The 16,846-nt window shown below is 38.7% G+C and overlaps 1 protein-coding gene across 3 annotated transcripts in view; it reads right to left on the reverse strand.

The window, feature by feature from the left end:
• FYB1 (FYN binding protein 1) overlaps window positions 1–16,273 on the reverse strand; it is a 180,274-nt gene extending 164,001 nt beyond the window's left edge. For all 3 annotated transcript variants that reach the window (XM_067730567.1, XM_067730566.1, XM_067730568.1), the window contains exon 1: window positions 16,174–16,273. In XM_067730567.1, the coding sequence (XP_067586668.1) occupies window positions 16,174–16,176 (3 nt within the window). In that variant the 5' untranslated portion in view covers window positions 16,177–16,273. The remainder of the gene's footprint in view (window positions 1–16,173) is intronic.
• Between the last annotated feature and the right edge of the window lie 573 nt (window positions 16,274–16,846).

The raw sequence follows: 16,846 nt of genomic DNA on the forward strand, positions 1-16,846 counted from the left end.
AATCTAAGATAAAACTGCGTGAGCTGAGAGGTTGGCTTACAGTTTCTGAAATAAGAATTCTGTGTTATAATCTCTGTGTTTCCCATGATTTAGCAAAAATGGATTGGCACGTATACACTCATTTCTGTCTCAAGTGAGAATTTTGTTTTAAACTATGTAGTTACTAATTAAATCAGGAAGATATTTACTTTAATCAGATTAGGCTCATGTAAAATTATGAGTCAAACAGCAAACATGTATTGGCAGCTTAAGGTATGCAAGATAGCATGGAAGGATGCAAAATAACTGGGGAGAAAATGCATTTGAATATTAGAGGTGCTTGATGAGAATTTCAAGGCATTGACAAGAGAAATGCTGAAGGCATGGCAAGTCAAGGGGGATTAAGAGTGGGGTAATATAGTCTGAAGTCAGGGAGCCTGATTCCTCCAGCTCCATTTTTCGTTCTCAAGACTGCTTTGGCTATTTGGGGTCTTTTGTCTTTCCATACAAATTGTGAAATTTTTTGTTCTAGTTCTGTGAAAAATGCCAGTGGTAGTTTGATAGGGATTGCATTGAATCTGTAGATTGCTTTGGGTAGTAGAGTCATTTTCACAATGTTGATTCTTCCAATCCAAGAACATGGTATATCTCTCCATCTGTTTGTATCGTCTTTAATTTCTTTCATCAGTGTCCTATAATTTTCTGCATACAGGTCTTTTGTCTCCTTAGGTAGGTTTATTCCTAGATATTTTATTCTTTTTGTTGCAATGGTAAATGGGAGTGTTTTCTTAATTTCACTTACAGATTTTTCATCGTTAGTATATAGGAATGCCAGAGATTTCTGTGCATTAATTTTGTATCCTGCTACTTTACCAGATTCATTGATTAGCTCTAGTAGTTTTCTGGTAGCATCTTTAGGATTCTCTATGTATAGTATCATGTCATCTGCAAACAGTGACAGCTTTACTTCTTCTTTTCCGATTTGGATTCCTTTTATTTCTTTTTCTTCTCTGATTGCTGTGGCTAAAATTTCCAAAACTATGTTGAATAATAGTGGTGAGAGTGGGCAACCTTGTCTTGTTCCTGATCTTCGTGGAAATGCTTTCAGTTTTTCACCATTGAGGACGATGTTGGCTGTGGGTTTGTCATATATGGCCTTTATTATGTTGAGGAAAGTTCCCTCTGTGCCTACTTTCTGTAGGGTTTTTATCATAAATGGGTGTTGAATTTTGTCAAAAGCTTTTTCTGCATCTATTGAGATGATCATATGGTTTTTCTCCTTCAATTTGTTAATATGGTGTATCACATTGATTGATTTGCGTATATTGAGAAAAAAAAAAAGGTCATGAAGAACCTAGGGGTAAGATGGGAATAAAGACACAGACCTACTAGAGAATGGACTTGAGGATATGGGGAGGGGGAAGGGTAAGCTGTGACAAAGTGAGAGAGTGGCATGGACATCTATACACTACCAAACATAAAATAGCTAGCTAGTGGGAAGCAACCGCGTAGCACAGGGAGATCAGCTCGGTGCTTTGTGACCAACTAGAGGGGTGGGATTGGGAGGGTGGGAGGGAGGGAGATGCAGGAGGGAAGAGATATGGGAATATATGTATATGTATTACTGATTCACTTTGTTATAAAGCAGAAACTAACACACCATTGTAAAGCAATTATACTCCAATAAAGATGTTAAAAAAAAAAAAAAAGAGTGGGGTAAGAGTGAAAGGTGGAAGGTTTCTCGAAGGAAGAAAATGGGAGCCATGCATTAAAGGAAGGGTCAGAGCTGGTTGGCCAGAGCAGAAAGTGGAGAAGTAGCACAAGTATTGCTACAAGAGGCACATATGGAAGATCTTAAACTCTCTGTAGTGATATGTCTAGAAAAATAATTACTAAAATGTTAACTGCGTTTTTTTTTCAGATATAGTGAAATTTTTACTTTCTCTACATTTTCCTTTACTTTCTCTACATTTTTGGAAAATATTCATCATCATGATGCATCTCACTTTTATAAGAGGGGAAAACAATAAAGCTACATACTTTTAGAGGAAAAAACATTTTTTGCTGATATCTCAGTGGATAAATGGAAGCTGTATAAATAAATGCACTGGTTAAGAATATAAAAAGTGGAGTATTGTACTAAAATACTCAGCTCCCTTTGCCCAGTTTTTTGACCTTAAACTTTTTACCCCACTTTTTATTATGAAAAATTGCAAGCATGTCCAAAAGTTGAAATTGGAATTGAAAGTGAATGCCAAAATACATCCCCCCTCCCCAGATTCTACAATTGTTTGCATTTTGCTATTCTTGCTTTTGCTTTATATCTATTCAATTATCCATTCATCTTTGTTTTTTGATGCATTTCAAAGTGAGCTGCAGACATGTATACCCTGTTTGATACTAAATTTTATCCACCCACCAATTCCCTCTGCACACATACACTAGTCCAGAACCTTCCAGCCGGCTGTTATGCACTGAAATCTGATCTCATTTCCCATATCTAGACACAGCTTCCAATCCAAACACATCCCAAATCAGCTGACAACCCAGAAGGCAGTTTGCCAAACTTTACCCTGACTGTTTCTATATATCCAGAACTATGTAATTTATTCAACTCATAGGATATTAAAGCCAGAAAGGGAAACTATCTGCTCTGGGGTCAGCAACTCCAACCTTTCCAGGAACTAAGCAGGTAGTATAAAATGTGGGTGTCTCCTGTAAGATAATCCAGTGGATCTGATAACGAAGACTGACCCGCCTCCATGTGGGGAGGCGACAAGGAGCAGCAGAATGACCCAGGGAGTTGAGAAAACAGAATTAACACTGGGGCAAGGCTTCCAGCCTCAGCCTGTGGTTCCAAGGGCCTGGCATTTTAACCACAGCTCCCTTTTTGTCTCCTCTGAGGGCCTAGGACACCTCTTAAAGGCACGTATTTGTTAGAATAACTGAAAGTGTACGCTGTTAAGTAGAATCTTTCTTTACTTAAAAGTATTTATGGATGCAGTATTTATTGCCTCTCAGTTAAACACAGACCTTAATGGTACAAACAGTAGCACAGATATTATAAATGCAATGATGTGATATATGTCTAGTTTTTGCACGTTGCTTGCCCAAGAAGGCAATATTCCCCCACTTCTGGTGGATTGACTACCTGTCTGTAATGAACCCAAAGAAGAGAGAAACCAGTTTTCTCACTGATCAAAGGGTAGATGTAGCGTCATTTCTCAGAAATGTGCCTGCATATATATTTTTTTTTTCTTGGTCTGTGTGGCTTACAAATTAAATAGAAGGCGTTACCGTGTGGAAGTGGGGAAGAACGGTGAGAAAAATGGGATGTAGAAGGGTCAAGATGTATAGAAACTATGTCTGGTTTTTCATGCCCATTAGCCACCTAGACATGGTTATTTGGCCTACTTTCTGGAACTTCCTCCCTCTCTCCTTGCCCTGCTTATCAAATTCAACCAGTGTTTGCTCAGGTTGGCTAACTTTTACATCTACTGAGAACTGAAACCATCTATTGATACTTTTCACATGTGCAGTAGCTACAGGTGGACGTTGCTTAGCAATCAGAAGTTACAACAATTCTACCCTCACAGTCTTTTCTTTGTATGCTTGATAATTAACAAGAGATAGTTTGGAAACTTCCCCCTCCCCCAACCCCCCTCCCCACCCCGGGAAACTAATTTAAACAGTGTGTATCTCAGCCTTACTGTGTTGGTATAGCTAGTTCTGCTACTAAAAAAAAATTCCCCCCAGGCCTGAAACGCTGTCTCATGCAGTTGTGGGTACATGTGATAAAATTAGTTTCTTTTGGGTGAATGTTCTCTTGTGATAAAGTAAACTCAACTCCTTTTCTTCCAAAGTTATAATGAATAAAATTGCCAGTAGTTCTTTTGGACTATGCCCATACATTGATAAATCAAAATGTATTAATGTAAGTTAAACCTCCTAAATGTCTATCTAGTAAAGGGTTTTTACAAGATTTCACATGAATTCTTTCAACTTAATGTCTGTCATAGATCAAATTCAGCAGATGTTTATTTCAACTCCACTTCTTTTGATTTCTACCAGGATTTACATAAGGATTGAATTTATTGTTGGCTTATCAGTTTTTGTAGCTCAAAACTGACTACAGACCAGTGATTCTGAGCTGTGGTTTTACAATCTCACTAGCTGGTTTTAAAAGCCATATAGTAAAATTCTGAACGTGTTAATTAAAAACGTTACTTTTTATTGAATTAATATTTAAAAGAGCATATAGCATTTTGAGGAAAAAGTGAGTCATAGAAAGCAAAAGGTCCCAATATGAAAAAAAGAGAAAAATTCTTTAAATGCTTTTAAAATTCCCATCCTCAAAACACTAATTTTGGCTGGTTTGTTTTGCAAGTTCTTTGCATATTTTGCTTATAAAATAAATAAATAACTTAGAAAAATTTTGTGTAGCTTTTGCTATGCAACAGGCATTATTCTGAAGACATTCATTTGTAAACCTAAATAAGCCTCATAACAACCTTACTAAGTAGTAGGTATAGTTATTCATTTTTTACACATAGGGAAACCAAGGCACAGAGAGGGTAAATTGATCAAAGTCACATAGCTGAAAATGGGCAGCACTGAGATTCAAATAAGGAAGTCCAACTCCAGACCAGACTCACTTTACACTCTATTCACTAGAAGTTTACCAGTTTCCACTTAGAGTTCCCGAAACACTGGGTAAGACTTGGCATAAGTGATCATCAAAATGGGTTAAGCAATAAATAAATAACTAAAGCAAACTTTGGATGTTTGAATCATTCAGGGAACTTAAAAAAAAACAGTAGCTGACCCCCACCCAGGCCAGCCTGAATCAATATCTCTGGGGTGGGGCTTATGTAACTGTGTATTTTAAAGTCAAACAGCCGATTCCAATGTGCTGCCAGATCGAGAGCCACTGATCAAAACTTCTAGCTAAGTCTTAGTACAGGGGATCTAAAACTTGAGCATGCATCAGAATCACTTGGAGAGCACGTTAATACACAAGCGGCTGGGTCTGACTCCCAGAACTTACTCAGTCTTGGGTGGAGCCCAAAGATTTCCGTTAAGTTCCCAGTTCAATGATGTTGATGCTGCTGGTTTAGTGACCACACTTTGAAAACTACTGTCTTAATAAGCTGGGATAGGGATAAAGGTGGGTAATAGAGACCTGGAGGAAACTGGACTAATTCTAGTATCTCATCAGCCCTGATGCTGACATATTTCCACTACTTTGTTGATTTACCCAATAACACTGACTGAGGATGAGAGAAGAAAAGAAAAAGGAAAAATATGAAGCTAAAGGGAAGTGAGGGAAAAGATAGAAGAGGAATTAACTTCTTCAGTAAACTAAAATTTGTGAATTTCTCACCGACCTAATCACCTGTCAATGATAGAATACGAAATGAGAAAATTTAACGATAGTGACACTCAAAAAGAAATGCACCTTTCTATGTCAGAAGCAGAAAAGAAACATAAAATAGTGAGTGAGACTGGAAGACTGGAGGGCTGGCAAGGCGGGCTGTTGGTTTAGGGTACAGAAGTATTTATTAATTCAGCTCCTATAGGTAATCTGAGAACCTGAGCTATAGTCACTCTTTGAAACCAAGGGCAAGGACAGTTATGCTTTTTTCCCATCCTTAGCACCATGAAAGGAGACCAAATGATCAATGCTAAGAATTGCCTGGGGATAGACCAGCAGTTCTCAACTGAGGATGAGAACATGGCAAGGGAAGGGGGGGAGCACATTTTGTAATATCTGGAAATGCTTTGTGTTGTCACAATGAGGGGGACAAGGGTGCTACTGGATCTAGTGGGTTGGGACCAGAGATTCTGCGAAACATCCTACAATGCAGAAAAGTGCTAAAGCTGAGAAATGCTGGGCTAGAACCAGGATCTGGACCAAGATGCCAGTTGACTTAGTAATGAATATACTAAATGTGCCAAATTATTGTGGGCCTGTATCAGCTGTCAATACAGACCTGGTTCTGGGCTGGAGGAACCTCAGAAAGACGTAGTAGAGGTAAGCACAATATTAGAGATGGCAGATAGAAAGTGAAAACTAAGCAATCAACCAAAAAACCTTCTCAGATGGGTCTACCACACAATTCCAAACTACAGGAAGAAGACTATTAATAAGAAATAAAAACACAATGAAATCAACAATTGAAAGATGGGTTTACCTCAAATTAAATTAAAATAATAGAACAATCTGAAAGTGACCTTAAGAATTTAGGATATATCAAGAAAAAGAATGAATAATACCTATAGGAGAGCATAAGAATATTTGAAACAAAAATGGGCAGACATTAGGCAAAAACAGGTGATTATCAAAAGCAACCAATTTTAAAGACTGGAGATAAAAACTTAACCATTGAAACATAAATTCAATATATGGGATAAAATATGGTTTGGACACAGATAGGATGAGCAACTATCCTGGTCTGTCTGGGACTGAGAAGTTTCTAGGGCATGGGACGTTAGTGCTAAAACTGGGAAAGTGCTGGGCAAACTGAGACAATTGGTCATCCTAGACACAGATGAAGAAAAACTTAGTGAACTGGAAGAAAAAGTTGATAAACTGATTTAGCATTCATCACAGAGGAACACAGATAAACAAATTTGGAAGAGAAGTTAAAATCACGTAGGATAGATTGAGTCTATCTAGCTTTTACCTAACAGGGATTCTAAAGAAACAAACTAGGAAGGAGGAAATGGTAGAGTAATAGTTTTTGAAGAAATAGTAGCTGAGAATCTTTTAGAATTGAAGAAAATCATTAGATTTTACGTCAGGGGTTGGCAACTACAGTCCATGGGCCAAATCCAGGCTGCCACCTGTGTTTATAAATAAAGTTTTATTGGAACACAGCCACAGCCATTTGTTTATGCCATGTCTACAGCTGCTTTCATCTACAAAGATAGAGCTGAATAGTTGTAACAGAGACCACAAAACCTACAAAGCCTAAAATATTTACTATCTGGCTCTTCACAGAAATGTTGTAGATCCCTGCTTTAAATTGCTACTCTGAGTACCAAGCAGGATAAATAAAAATCAGTTCACATGTCTATGAAGCATAGTAAAGCTGCAAAACACAAAGACAAAGAGACATCTTGAAAGGAATGACAGAATATCACCTACAAGGTAAGACAATTAGACTTGATAGCATACAATTCTGCAACACTAGAAGGCAGAAGCCAATGGGGTAAGTCTGTAAAGTGCTGAGGAAAAGTAACTACCAATTTAGAATATTTATATACGGCTAAACAATCATTTAAGAGTGAAGTCAAAATGAAAGTGTTTTCAGTTATACAAAACCCAATATACATTGCAGTATATAATATTACTCTTCTTCCAAATGGGTATCCATCTCTGCTATTACCCTGAATGCATAAAAATTATACATCCCTACATCTCTGTCCTGTTTAGCTGAGGCATGACTATGCAACTTATTTTGGCTGATTAAATGTGAGTAAAAGTGAAGTATATCTCTTCCAAGCAAAAGTGCGTTTTGTTTAGGTTCTTGCTGTGTTTGGGAGAATATTAACAGAAATACTAAATAGTTGTAGAAATTGTTAGAAAATAGGTAAGAGCATGTGTACTTGGGTAAGAAGATATATGAATCCAGAGCACAAGAGTAAGATGTAAGAAACAGTGATAAACATGGAGTTTTACGAAGTACATGGACCAGTATGACAGAGTTAAGAGCTTAGAAGCAGAGTCACACATATGTGGGAAATGGACATATGACAAAGGAGGCAACAGAAAGAAGTAGGGGAAAGAAACAGACTAAAATAAATGGTACTTGACAATTGGTTATCCATTGGGAATATATTAGATGCCTACCTCACACCACAAGTATAAATAAAGTCCTGATTATTAAAGACCTAAATATGAAAAGCAAATCTTTAAAATATTTAGAGAAAAGGTTAGGAAAACAGTTTTAACATTTGAGAGTAGGGAATAACTTTTTTCAAAACGACATCAAAGCAGAAATTATAGACTTATTGTAAAATTTGACAGCATTAAGATTGAAAACTTCTGTATAAAAAAGAGACACTAAAAATAAAGTAAAAAAGAAGCCATAGATTCAGAGCATAAAATTAGCAATGCACTAACTGACATAGAATTAATGCCTAGAATATATAAGGAATTCCCGTAAATCAACGTGAAAAGATAATCTGTAAGAAAATGAACATAGCACATGAGGCGAATTTACAGAAGAGTTACCTGAACAGTCAATAAGCTTATGAAAACACATTCCATCTTAGTAATAATCAGGAAAATTGAAACCAAAATGAAGTAGAGTTTTGCTATGCCGACAAGGGCTTAATTTCCAAAATAGACAGACAGCTCATACAGCTCAACATCAAAAAAACAAACAACCCAATCAAAAAATGGGCAGAAGACCTAAAAAGACATTTCTCCAAAGAAGACGCAGATGACCAACAAGCACATGAAAAGATGCTCAATATCTCTAATTATTAGAGAAATGCAAATAGTATGGAGTTTTCTGAAAAAACTAAAAATAGATTTACCATATCATCCAGCCATCCCACTCCAGGGCAAATATCCAGAAAAGACGAAAACTCTAATTCAGAAAGATACATACACACCGATGTTCTTAGCGGCACTATTTACAATAGCCAAGACATGGAAGCAGCCTAAATGTCCATTGACAGATGAATGGATAAAGAAGATGTGATATATCTGTATCTATATCTAATAGAATATTACTCAGTAATAAAAAAGAATGAAATAATGCCATTTGCAGCAACATGGATGGACCTAGAAATTATCATACTAAGTGAAGTAAGTCAGATAAAGACAAGTTTTTATGATATCACTTATATGTGGAATCTAAAAAAATAATACAAATCAACTTATTTACAAAACAGAAACAGGCTCACAGATATAGAAAACAAACTTATGGTTTACCAAAGGGGAAAGGAGGGGAAGGGATAAATTAGGAGTTTGGGATTAACAAATACACACCATTGTATATAAAATAAATAAACAACAAGGATTTACTGTATAGCACAGGGAACTATATTCTGTATAGCACAGAATTTACTGTGAATTTATATTTACTGTATAGCACAGGGAACTGTAGCACAGGGAACTATAATATCTTGAAATAACCTATAATGGAAAAGATTTAGTTATATACATATATAACTAAATCACTTTGTTGTACACCTGAAACTAACACAGTATTGTAAATCAAGTATAGTTCAGTTAAAAAATTTTTTAAATGAAGTAGAGTTTTGCATATAATAAATTCTCAAAACTCTATCAATAAACTTGACAAAACCAAGTTTTTAGGGATGATGCAGAGAAATGGCAACTCTCATACAAGGTTGGCGGGAGATAAATTGATACAATGATTTTAGAGAACAATTTGCTAACATCCAGTAAATTTAAAGGTGCCCAGACCCTCTATGCAAAAGAACATTTATTCTAGTACTGTTCAAAATGGAAAATAATGACAGCGAATTCAACGTTGGAGAATAGATGAATAAATTGCAATATAATTACACAGAAATTCAATAGGTTGAACCAGAGCTGCATGGATCCAAATGGATACATGTTGAAAACATACCAATGTCGAGTGAAAGATTGCAAATGCAGAAATCATAAAAATAAACTGGGCAAAACAATATTATATAGTATCTTATGGATACAGGCAGATGAAATAAAAATATAAAAACATGGCGGAGAAGGCGAGACAGCACTATCAGAGCAGGTGTTCCTCTGCTTGTGGAAAGAGGGGTATGGAACTGGGAAGGGCAAAAAGAGGGCTTCAACTTTGCCTTTTTTAGTTTTGAAAAGATGGCAAAATGGCAATAATATGAAAAAATGGTAATATGTGTGGACTCTGGGTGGTGAGTATGTGAGCATTTGTTATGTTATTTGTTTCTTAACATACCATAGTATTTGAAAAAGAGAAGCACATGAGAAAGAAGGGGCAGATGGAATGCACCTCCAAGAATTAGGGAAGTGATATTGAAGTTACTAAATCCAGAGCTGGAGCCCCACACCCATTCGCTTCAAGAGCAAGTGTGTTGCATGTTTAGCAGCTGCTCATACGTGCTCTAAACAAGTGCCTCTCATTTCCTCCTACGCACATTTACCTGTGAATGAACGAGGTCTAGAATTTGAACCTCTCGCTCTTGGCTTAAAACTTGCTTGTCCATCGACAGATGAATGGATAAAGAAGATGTGGCACATGTATACAATGGAATATTACTCAGCCATAAAAAGAAACGAAATTGAGTTATTTGTAGTGAGGTGGATGGACCTAGAGTCTGTCATACAGGGTGAAGTAAGTCAGAAAGAGAAAAACAAATACTGTATGCTGACACATATATATGGAATTTAGGGAAAAAAAGATGGTACTGACGAACCTAGTTGCAGGGCAGGAATAAAGAGGTAGACGTAGAGAATGGACTTGATGACATAGGGTGGAAGGCGAAGCTGGGGTGAAGTGAGAGTAGCATCGACATATATACACTATCGAATGTAAAATAGTTGGCTGGTGGGAAGCAGCCGCATAGCACAGAGAGATTAGCTTGGTGCTTTGTGACCACCTAGAGGGGTGGGATAGGGAGGGTGGGAGGGAGAGAGACGCAAGAGGGAGGGGATATATGTGTATGTATAGCTGATTCACTTTGTTATACAGCAGAAACTAACACACCATTGTTTTTTTTTTTTAAAAAAAGAAAAACGTGGGACTCAAAAACAAAAAAAACTCGCTTGTCATAACAGAGGAGCTTTTTTTTTTTTTTAACATATTGGTACAGACCTTGCAGCAAAGGGGAAGCAGCCCCATTTTGCAGAAGCAGAGGATATAAATAGATCGAGAGTAGAGAGTAGGGGTGTACGTGAAGGGAGTGTGTGGAGGTGAGTGAATTTCTATTTGGGGACAGTAGTGTGTCATTCAGGACTGTGACTGACCCCCTCCAACTTATGTGATAAGCACAGGAATCACCACTCTCCATGAAAGAAGTGACTTGGAACCCCAGCTTCCAGAGGGATTCTTCTAGCTCAGATTTTATTTTCTGATTTCCCTGGAACACCAGCTCTCAAGTGGACCTCCACTGCAGCCCCTCAAATTATTTGCGGGGCCCCAAACCCATCATCCCCCTCAGAAATCCTTCACAAATTAAACACTTGGCTGTGTTTAAATTTGGGGTCAAAATTTAAAGGATGAGGGAGAGAAAGGCAGTAGTGAAGCTCCACGCCATGGTCAAGGCTTCCTGGGAAGGATGCGCGTCACTTCAGAAGTAGCCCTCCCCTCAAAATGTGAATCGGATAATGACACTCACTCCTTCGCTTGGGAGCCTCCAACGGCTGCCCGGGTGAACAAAATAAGATGAAATTCCTTGTCATGGCCCTCGAGACCCTTCAATATGTGACTGCTGCCTGCTTCTAGAAACCACCTCTTTGCCTCTCTCCTCTTCTCTTGCTTTTCCTCCTGCCACCCTATCTTCTTGCAGGTGCAAGCTGTCCCCTGCCTCTTGTCTTTTGTCCCTGCCATTTCCTGTGCTTGAAATGGTCTTTCCTGCCACCTTCCCTGTGCCCAGCTTATTCTCGCTCTTCGGTGCCGCAATTCTCAACCTGCACCGGACACCACTTCCCCCGTTAAGGGTTCGAGTTAACTGGTCTTGGCTGGGGCCTTGAGAATGGGTATGATTTATAAGCTACTCACGCGATTCTAACGTGCAAGGAGGGTTGAGAACCAGCGCTGTAAGTATCACGACATCGAAGACGAGACCACTATCTAAAGAGGATGTTTCCTTCGTATATTCTATCTCAGTTCCTTATTTACCTCCTTCAGAGCTCACTGCCTGCTAGTCTACTTATCTGTTTACTTGAATTAACTTTCCGTCTTCCAGGGAACAGTGGTTCTCCAGGTGCGGTCCCTTGACTAGCAGCATCAGCATCACTCGGAACCTTACTAGAAACGCCAATTCCCAGGCTCCTTCCCCAACCCTCCAGGTGATTCAGATGCTTGCTAAAGTTGGACCCACTGCGCTCAGTGTGAGCTCCAGGAAGCCAGGACCCACCTGTCTTCACCCTGCATTCTTGTCCAGCAGAGCCCAACGTGGAACAGGGCCTCAATAAACCCTCACTGAATAGTGATAACACATTTCTTTTGTTAGTTGCTCACGTGTGAACTGCCAGCTGACTGAAAGGAGCAAAACAAACGAATAAAACCCCCAAACCAATTTTTACTTCATTTCTTAAAACCTTCTAAGGTTTATTGATAAAAGATTTTTCCCCTCACTAACTGGGAACATACAAAAATTTGTGCATGATTCGATATCTGCCCCTCCCTCTTTTTCAGAAAATCTACAACTTGAAAGGTACCTAAACATACTTGTCGTGTGGACAGGTATCATTCTGTTATTTCCAGTTAAGGCTGTTAAGTGACATCATTTGTCTAAGGTCACAGATTAAGTCAATTTCCACAGGACCATCTGTTTGAGAAGTAGAATCTTACTGTCGCTGCCTTCTGCTTCTGAAATGTGGAATCATAAAGAACATTATGGAACACCTAGCCCACCCTCTACCTTAACTGAGCTGCTTGAGAGAGCTGGAAAGCCGAGTCAAGATCCCACTGCGGGTTATGGGGAGGCTGGGCCTGGAGCCCAGCACTCCTTGCCACCATGTAGCTAAAATCTATCATTCTTTATAGCTGATATCCTTGTCCTTACAAAACCCCACGTACTTTTCCACCTAATTCCCACAAGTTTCTACAGTTCCTCTGCCAATAAGTTATACGAAGATGGTGATAACAGGTGAATTTCCCAATAACCACTTGGGCCATGATGTGGTTCCACTTTCTGATGCTCCTTTCCTGCACTCAGCCTGGAGCAGGCAGAGTTAGTCACACTAGTAACACAGCAGGAGAGCTTGGAGGGAAGGCGAGGCATTTGATCATTGAATCCCCCTCTCTAAACCCTGGGGTGGAGAATCACAAAACCAGGAACCCATTTAGTCTCTTATCCCAGTGGCTCTGCAAGATTTCAATAAAGTGAGCATTCTGAAAATAGGATATAATTCATAACGGTAATAGCAGAAGAAGTTACAACCACTGACTCCCAGATCAAACAGAGGTGGTCACCAGCCTGAGGAAAGGCCCCTGGCCCTCCTGAAAGCCAGTCCCGGGCTTTTCTAGGACCACCTTGCTGTCTTCCTCTGTACCTACTTTTTCTTGCATGCAGCGTAATGCAGAAAAACTCAGGCTCTGAGAGCAGACAGAATTGTGCTCAAATTCCAGAGCTGTGGACTCTGGAAATTCAGTAGCTGTGTGGCTGCGAGTAAGGGAATCACCCTTCCCAAGACTCAGTTTTCTCACCTAGGAAATAGAGACGATAGCAGTAACTAACTATTTGTAAGGATGGTTATAGGGATTTAATGAGATGGCGTATGTCAAGGCTCACAAATGCTAACTTCCATTGTATTCTCCTCTTTGTGTTCATTGAAGTCTTTATGCCTCCTTAGGAAATCATTTATTTGGGGCTGGAAAGAAAGAAACCAACATTCTTTCAGTGTCTGGCTGGGGCCTGCACTTTAATAGGTGCTTTGTAATCACAATTTTATTCACTCCTTAAAACAACCCTGCGAGATAGTTACTGCCATCATCATCAACATCTTCATCACGGTTGGAAAAGGAAACAAACTCAGAGCTCAAGTGACTGTTGAAAAAAACATACAACTAGTAAGCGAAGCATAAGAAGCCAGGAATAGGGACTTCTCTGGTGGTTCAGTGGTAAAGAATCCGTCCTGTAACGCAGGGGACACGGGTTCGATCCCTCGTCAGGGAAATAAGATCCCACATGCCGTGTGGCAACTAAGCACACGTGACACAACTACTGAGCCGTTGTACCTCAACTAGAGAGCTTGCATGCTGCAAACCACGGAGCCCGTGCGCCACAACTACAGAGAAGCCTGTGGGCCACAACAAAGAGCCTGTGTGCCGCAACGAAGACCTGATGCACCACCCCCCCACACAAAAAAAAGCCAGGAATATGGCCTTTTGACTGATCTATGATGTCTTCCAAGGAGAAAAAGTAGAAAGAGTTTTTTCCTTCTTGTAATATGCTATGTGCCTTTCTGTAACTTGTCGTAGAATGTCAGAGGCAATGTTAGGGAGAGAGAAATTAAAGGAAATCTACTTCCTCTTTAAGTATATCCTTGATATGCTACAAAGATAGGCATGTATATACCATAACTGCCACTGGCAAATTCATTTGCCATGCATTATATAGTAGGTAAACTTAAAATATATTGTTTAACAAGAGGGTAACTGTGTTCAGAGTCTAAATATATGTTTTTTCACCTACCTATTCTTCTAGTAGTTCTGACAATGGAAAATTATAAGGCAATGTATATAAAAGAATGCTTATGACAGTCTTGTCTATATTACCATAAAGAAAGAAAAATAAAATAAGCAATCTCAATGTCCAGCTATATGGAACTAAAATAAATTATGGAATACAGTGCAGTCATTAAAAATGATTCATTATTAAAAATGCTATCATAACTCAGATATTATTCAAGATATTTTAAATTATAAAGCAAGTAAGGAAATAGTTTATAAAGTATGATAGTACTTGTAGAAAATTATAATTATAAGATATAGTTTTAAATGACAAAATTCTAAAGGGATCTGTATTAATTTAACAATGATTGCCCCCTAAGTGATAGAACTATAGAAAACAAGTATTGTGTCATTTCTTCATTTCTAAGAAATTTTCTTTAGTAATATGCGTTACTTTTGTAATAAGATGGTGATCTCTTAAGAAAACGTTATATGTAACACCAAACACACACTATCCAATTAAACCTCTCTCCTTTTTTTCTTCTATTACCATCTATTTTTCCCTAAGAAAATGCAAATTACCCTGTCAACCACAGTGCCCTTATTTATTTTTGAAGAGGATATCGTAATTAAGGTCAAGATCTTTTCTAAGAATCCTGGATCTGAAGACCGAGTTTGGAAACACTAGAGGGACTTGTAAATCCCATCTTGATAGGTGACCACCCTCCTCTACAGATGGGGCTGCAGGGACAGCCCACGGGCTACCGTTTCCTCTCTGTGGTATTCCCCTCCCCATGACTCTGCAAGTCTGACCTCATCTCTTCTCTCCTTCTCTTTCCCCTGTGGTGAGGTTACGTTCTCTCACCTCTGCCCTTTCCCCATTCTGGTGCAAGAGATTTTAGACTACATACTCATGCCATGAATCTTCCTACCCCCTCTATTCCAGAGCCTACAGTGCACTCCCTGCCCCACTGAGTACCTGCAGGGATCATTGCCTCAGTCCCCATCTTCCCACTGGGAGGTGGCAAAGGAAGTAATCCTCTTCATAACAAGAGAAGGGATAACCAATCTCTATCTTCTAGGGGCTGAGGAGTCTGGGAGGGGTGTGTGGGATAGAAAGTTGACTCTCTTCTAGACTCTGTGAACCTGAGAACACCACACGTATAAGAACACAGCCAATTATACAGCGAAATAATAGGAAACTGTAGCAGAATCTTAATGCTGTAGTTCAGCTACTTTATGGATTAAGCTAGTTTTTATGGTACACTGGGAACCCAGTCATGATTTTAAGTGCGCTCCACATAATGACTTTCAATTAACTTTGGAACACAACCTGTCCCTAAGGTTTGGACTACTTGGTTTGGACTACTTGGACTTTGCTTCTCTTAATTAAAATAATAAAATGCATTTTTCTAAACAAAAGAGCTCCTCTTGTAAAATTCACCATGTTGCCAAAATGGCACTCATCCTCAGCAATATTGCCCAACGTATATCACTGGAGTTCTCTTCAGGGCTCCAAAGTGCTCATAAAAGGAAACGACTGCACTTATGGTTATAGCACCCAACCATCTTAAGAGGCAAGACAAAGAATGCAGCTTTTCTTTCTTTAAGGCATAGCTCTTCCTCTATTCTGAAGGCTAGAATCAGAAAAGGGAACTCTTGCAGCCACAGTCCCTCAGCTGATATAATAAAGCCTTAGCAGCTTTATGAGCAAATGGAAGTATGATGAGATAAGCGAAAATTCCAAAGGCTTGGAGGACCTGGCCGTGAAGCACTCCCACACCTCTCCGCTTTATGTAGAAAAGATTAGACGTTTGCTAGGAGACCAAAGAGAGTCATAAAATCTATTACTTACCATTTTTATTGAAAAGAGTTGACGTGCCTGGCACACAGTGACCCCGAAGATGCTGTAACTCGGACAGTGAATGTGCAAGTTAGCTATGCAGGGTGTACTTCCTTTTTTGAACCGTGTGGTCTGTCCAGTTTTCACACATTGATATATAAGGTTTATTTGCATGTTATCTCAGCCCTCGGAGCATTTGTATAACTGGCCAGGTTTATCCAGTTATTATGCTTTAATAATATGAAAACAGCTACAGGTGAAGCTTTGAAGTCTTAAATATTGACACAGAATTTTTTAAAAAGTGCCTGAATTGTAAACTCTGTGTATGTTATTAACCCATTTTATATAAAATGTGTGTTTGTGGACCTATCTATGTATCTATTTATTTATCTGCCAAGGACCCACATTAACATGTTAACAGTGGTTCACTTCGGTGGAGGTATTATTACAAATGATCCTTATTTTGTACTTTGCTGACTTTCTGACTTTTTAATTTTGAATATATGGCACGTTTAAAACAGAACTATAATCTTAAAAAGAGCAAAAAGATCATGATAATTTTAATCATCAATTCCAAATGCATTTAAATCTATCTCACCAATATTTGAACAGTGGACATATTTTAAGCTTATCATAGGACGTTACTCATTTCATTAAAAATATAAAGTACATGTCAGTCTAGGTT

This window comes from Pseudorca crassidens, chromosome 3 (assembly GCF_039906515.1).
Source record: "Pseudorca crassidens isolate mPseCra1 chromosome 3, mPseCra1.hap1, whole genome shotgun sequence".
Classification (NCBI taxonomy): Eukaryota; Metazoa; Chordata; class Mammalia; order Artiodactyla; family Delphinidae; genus Pseudorca; species Pseudorca crassidens.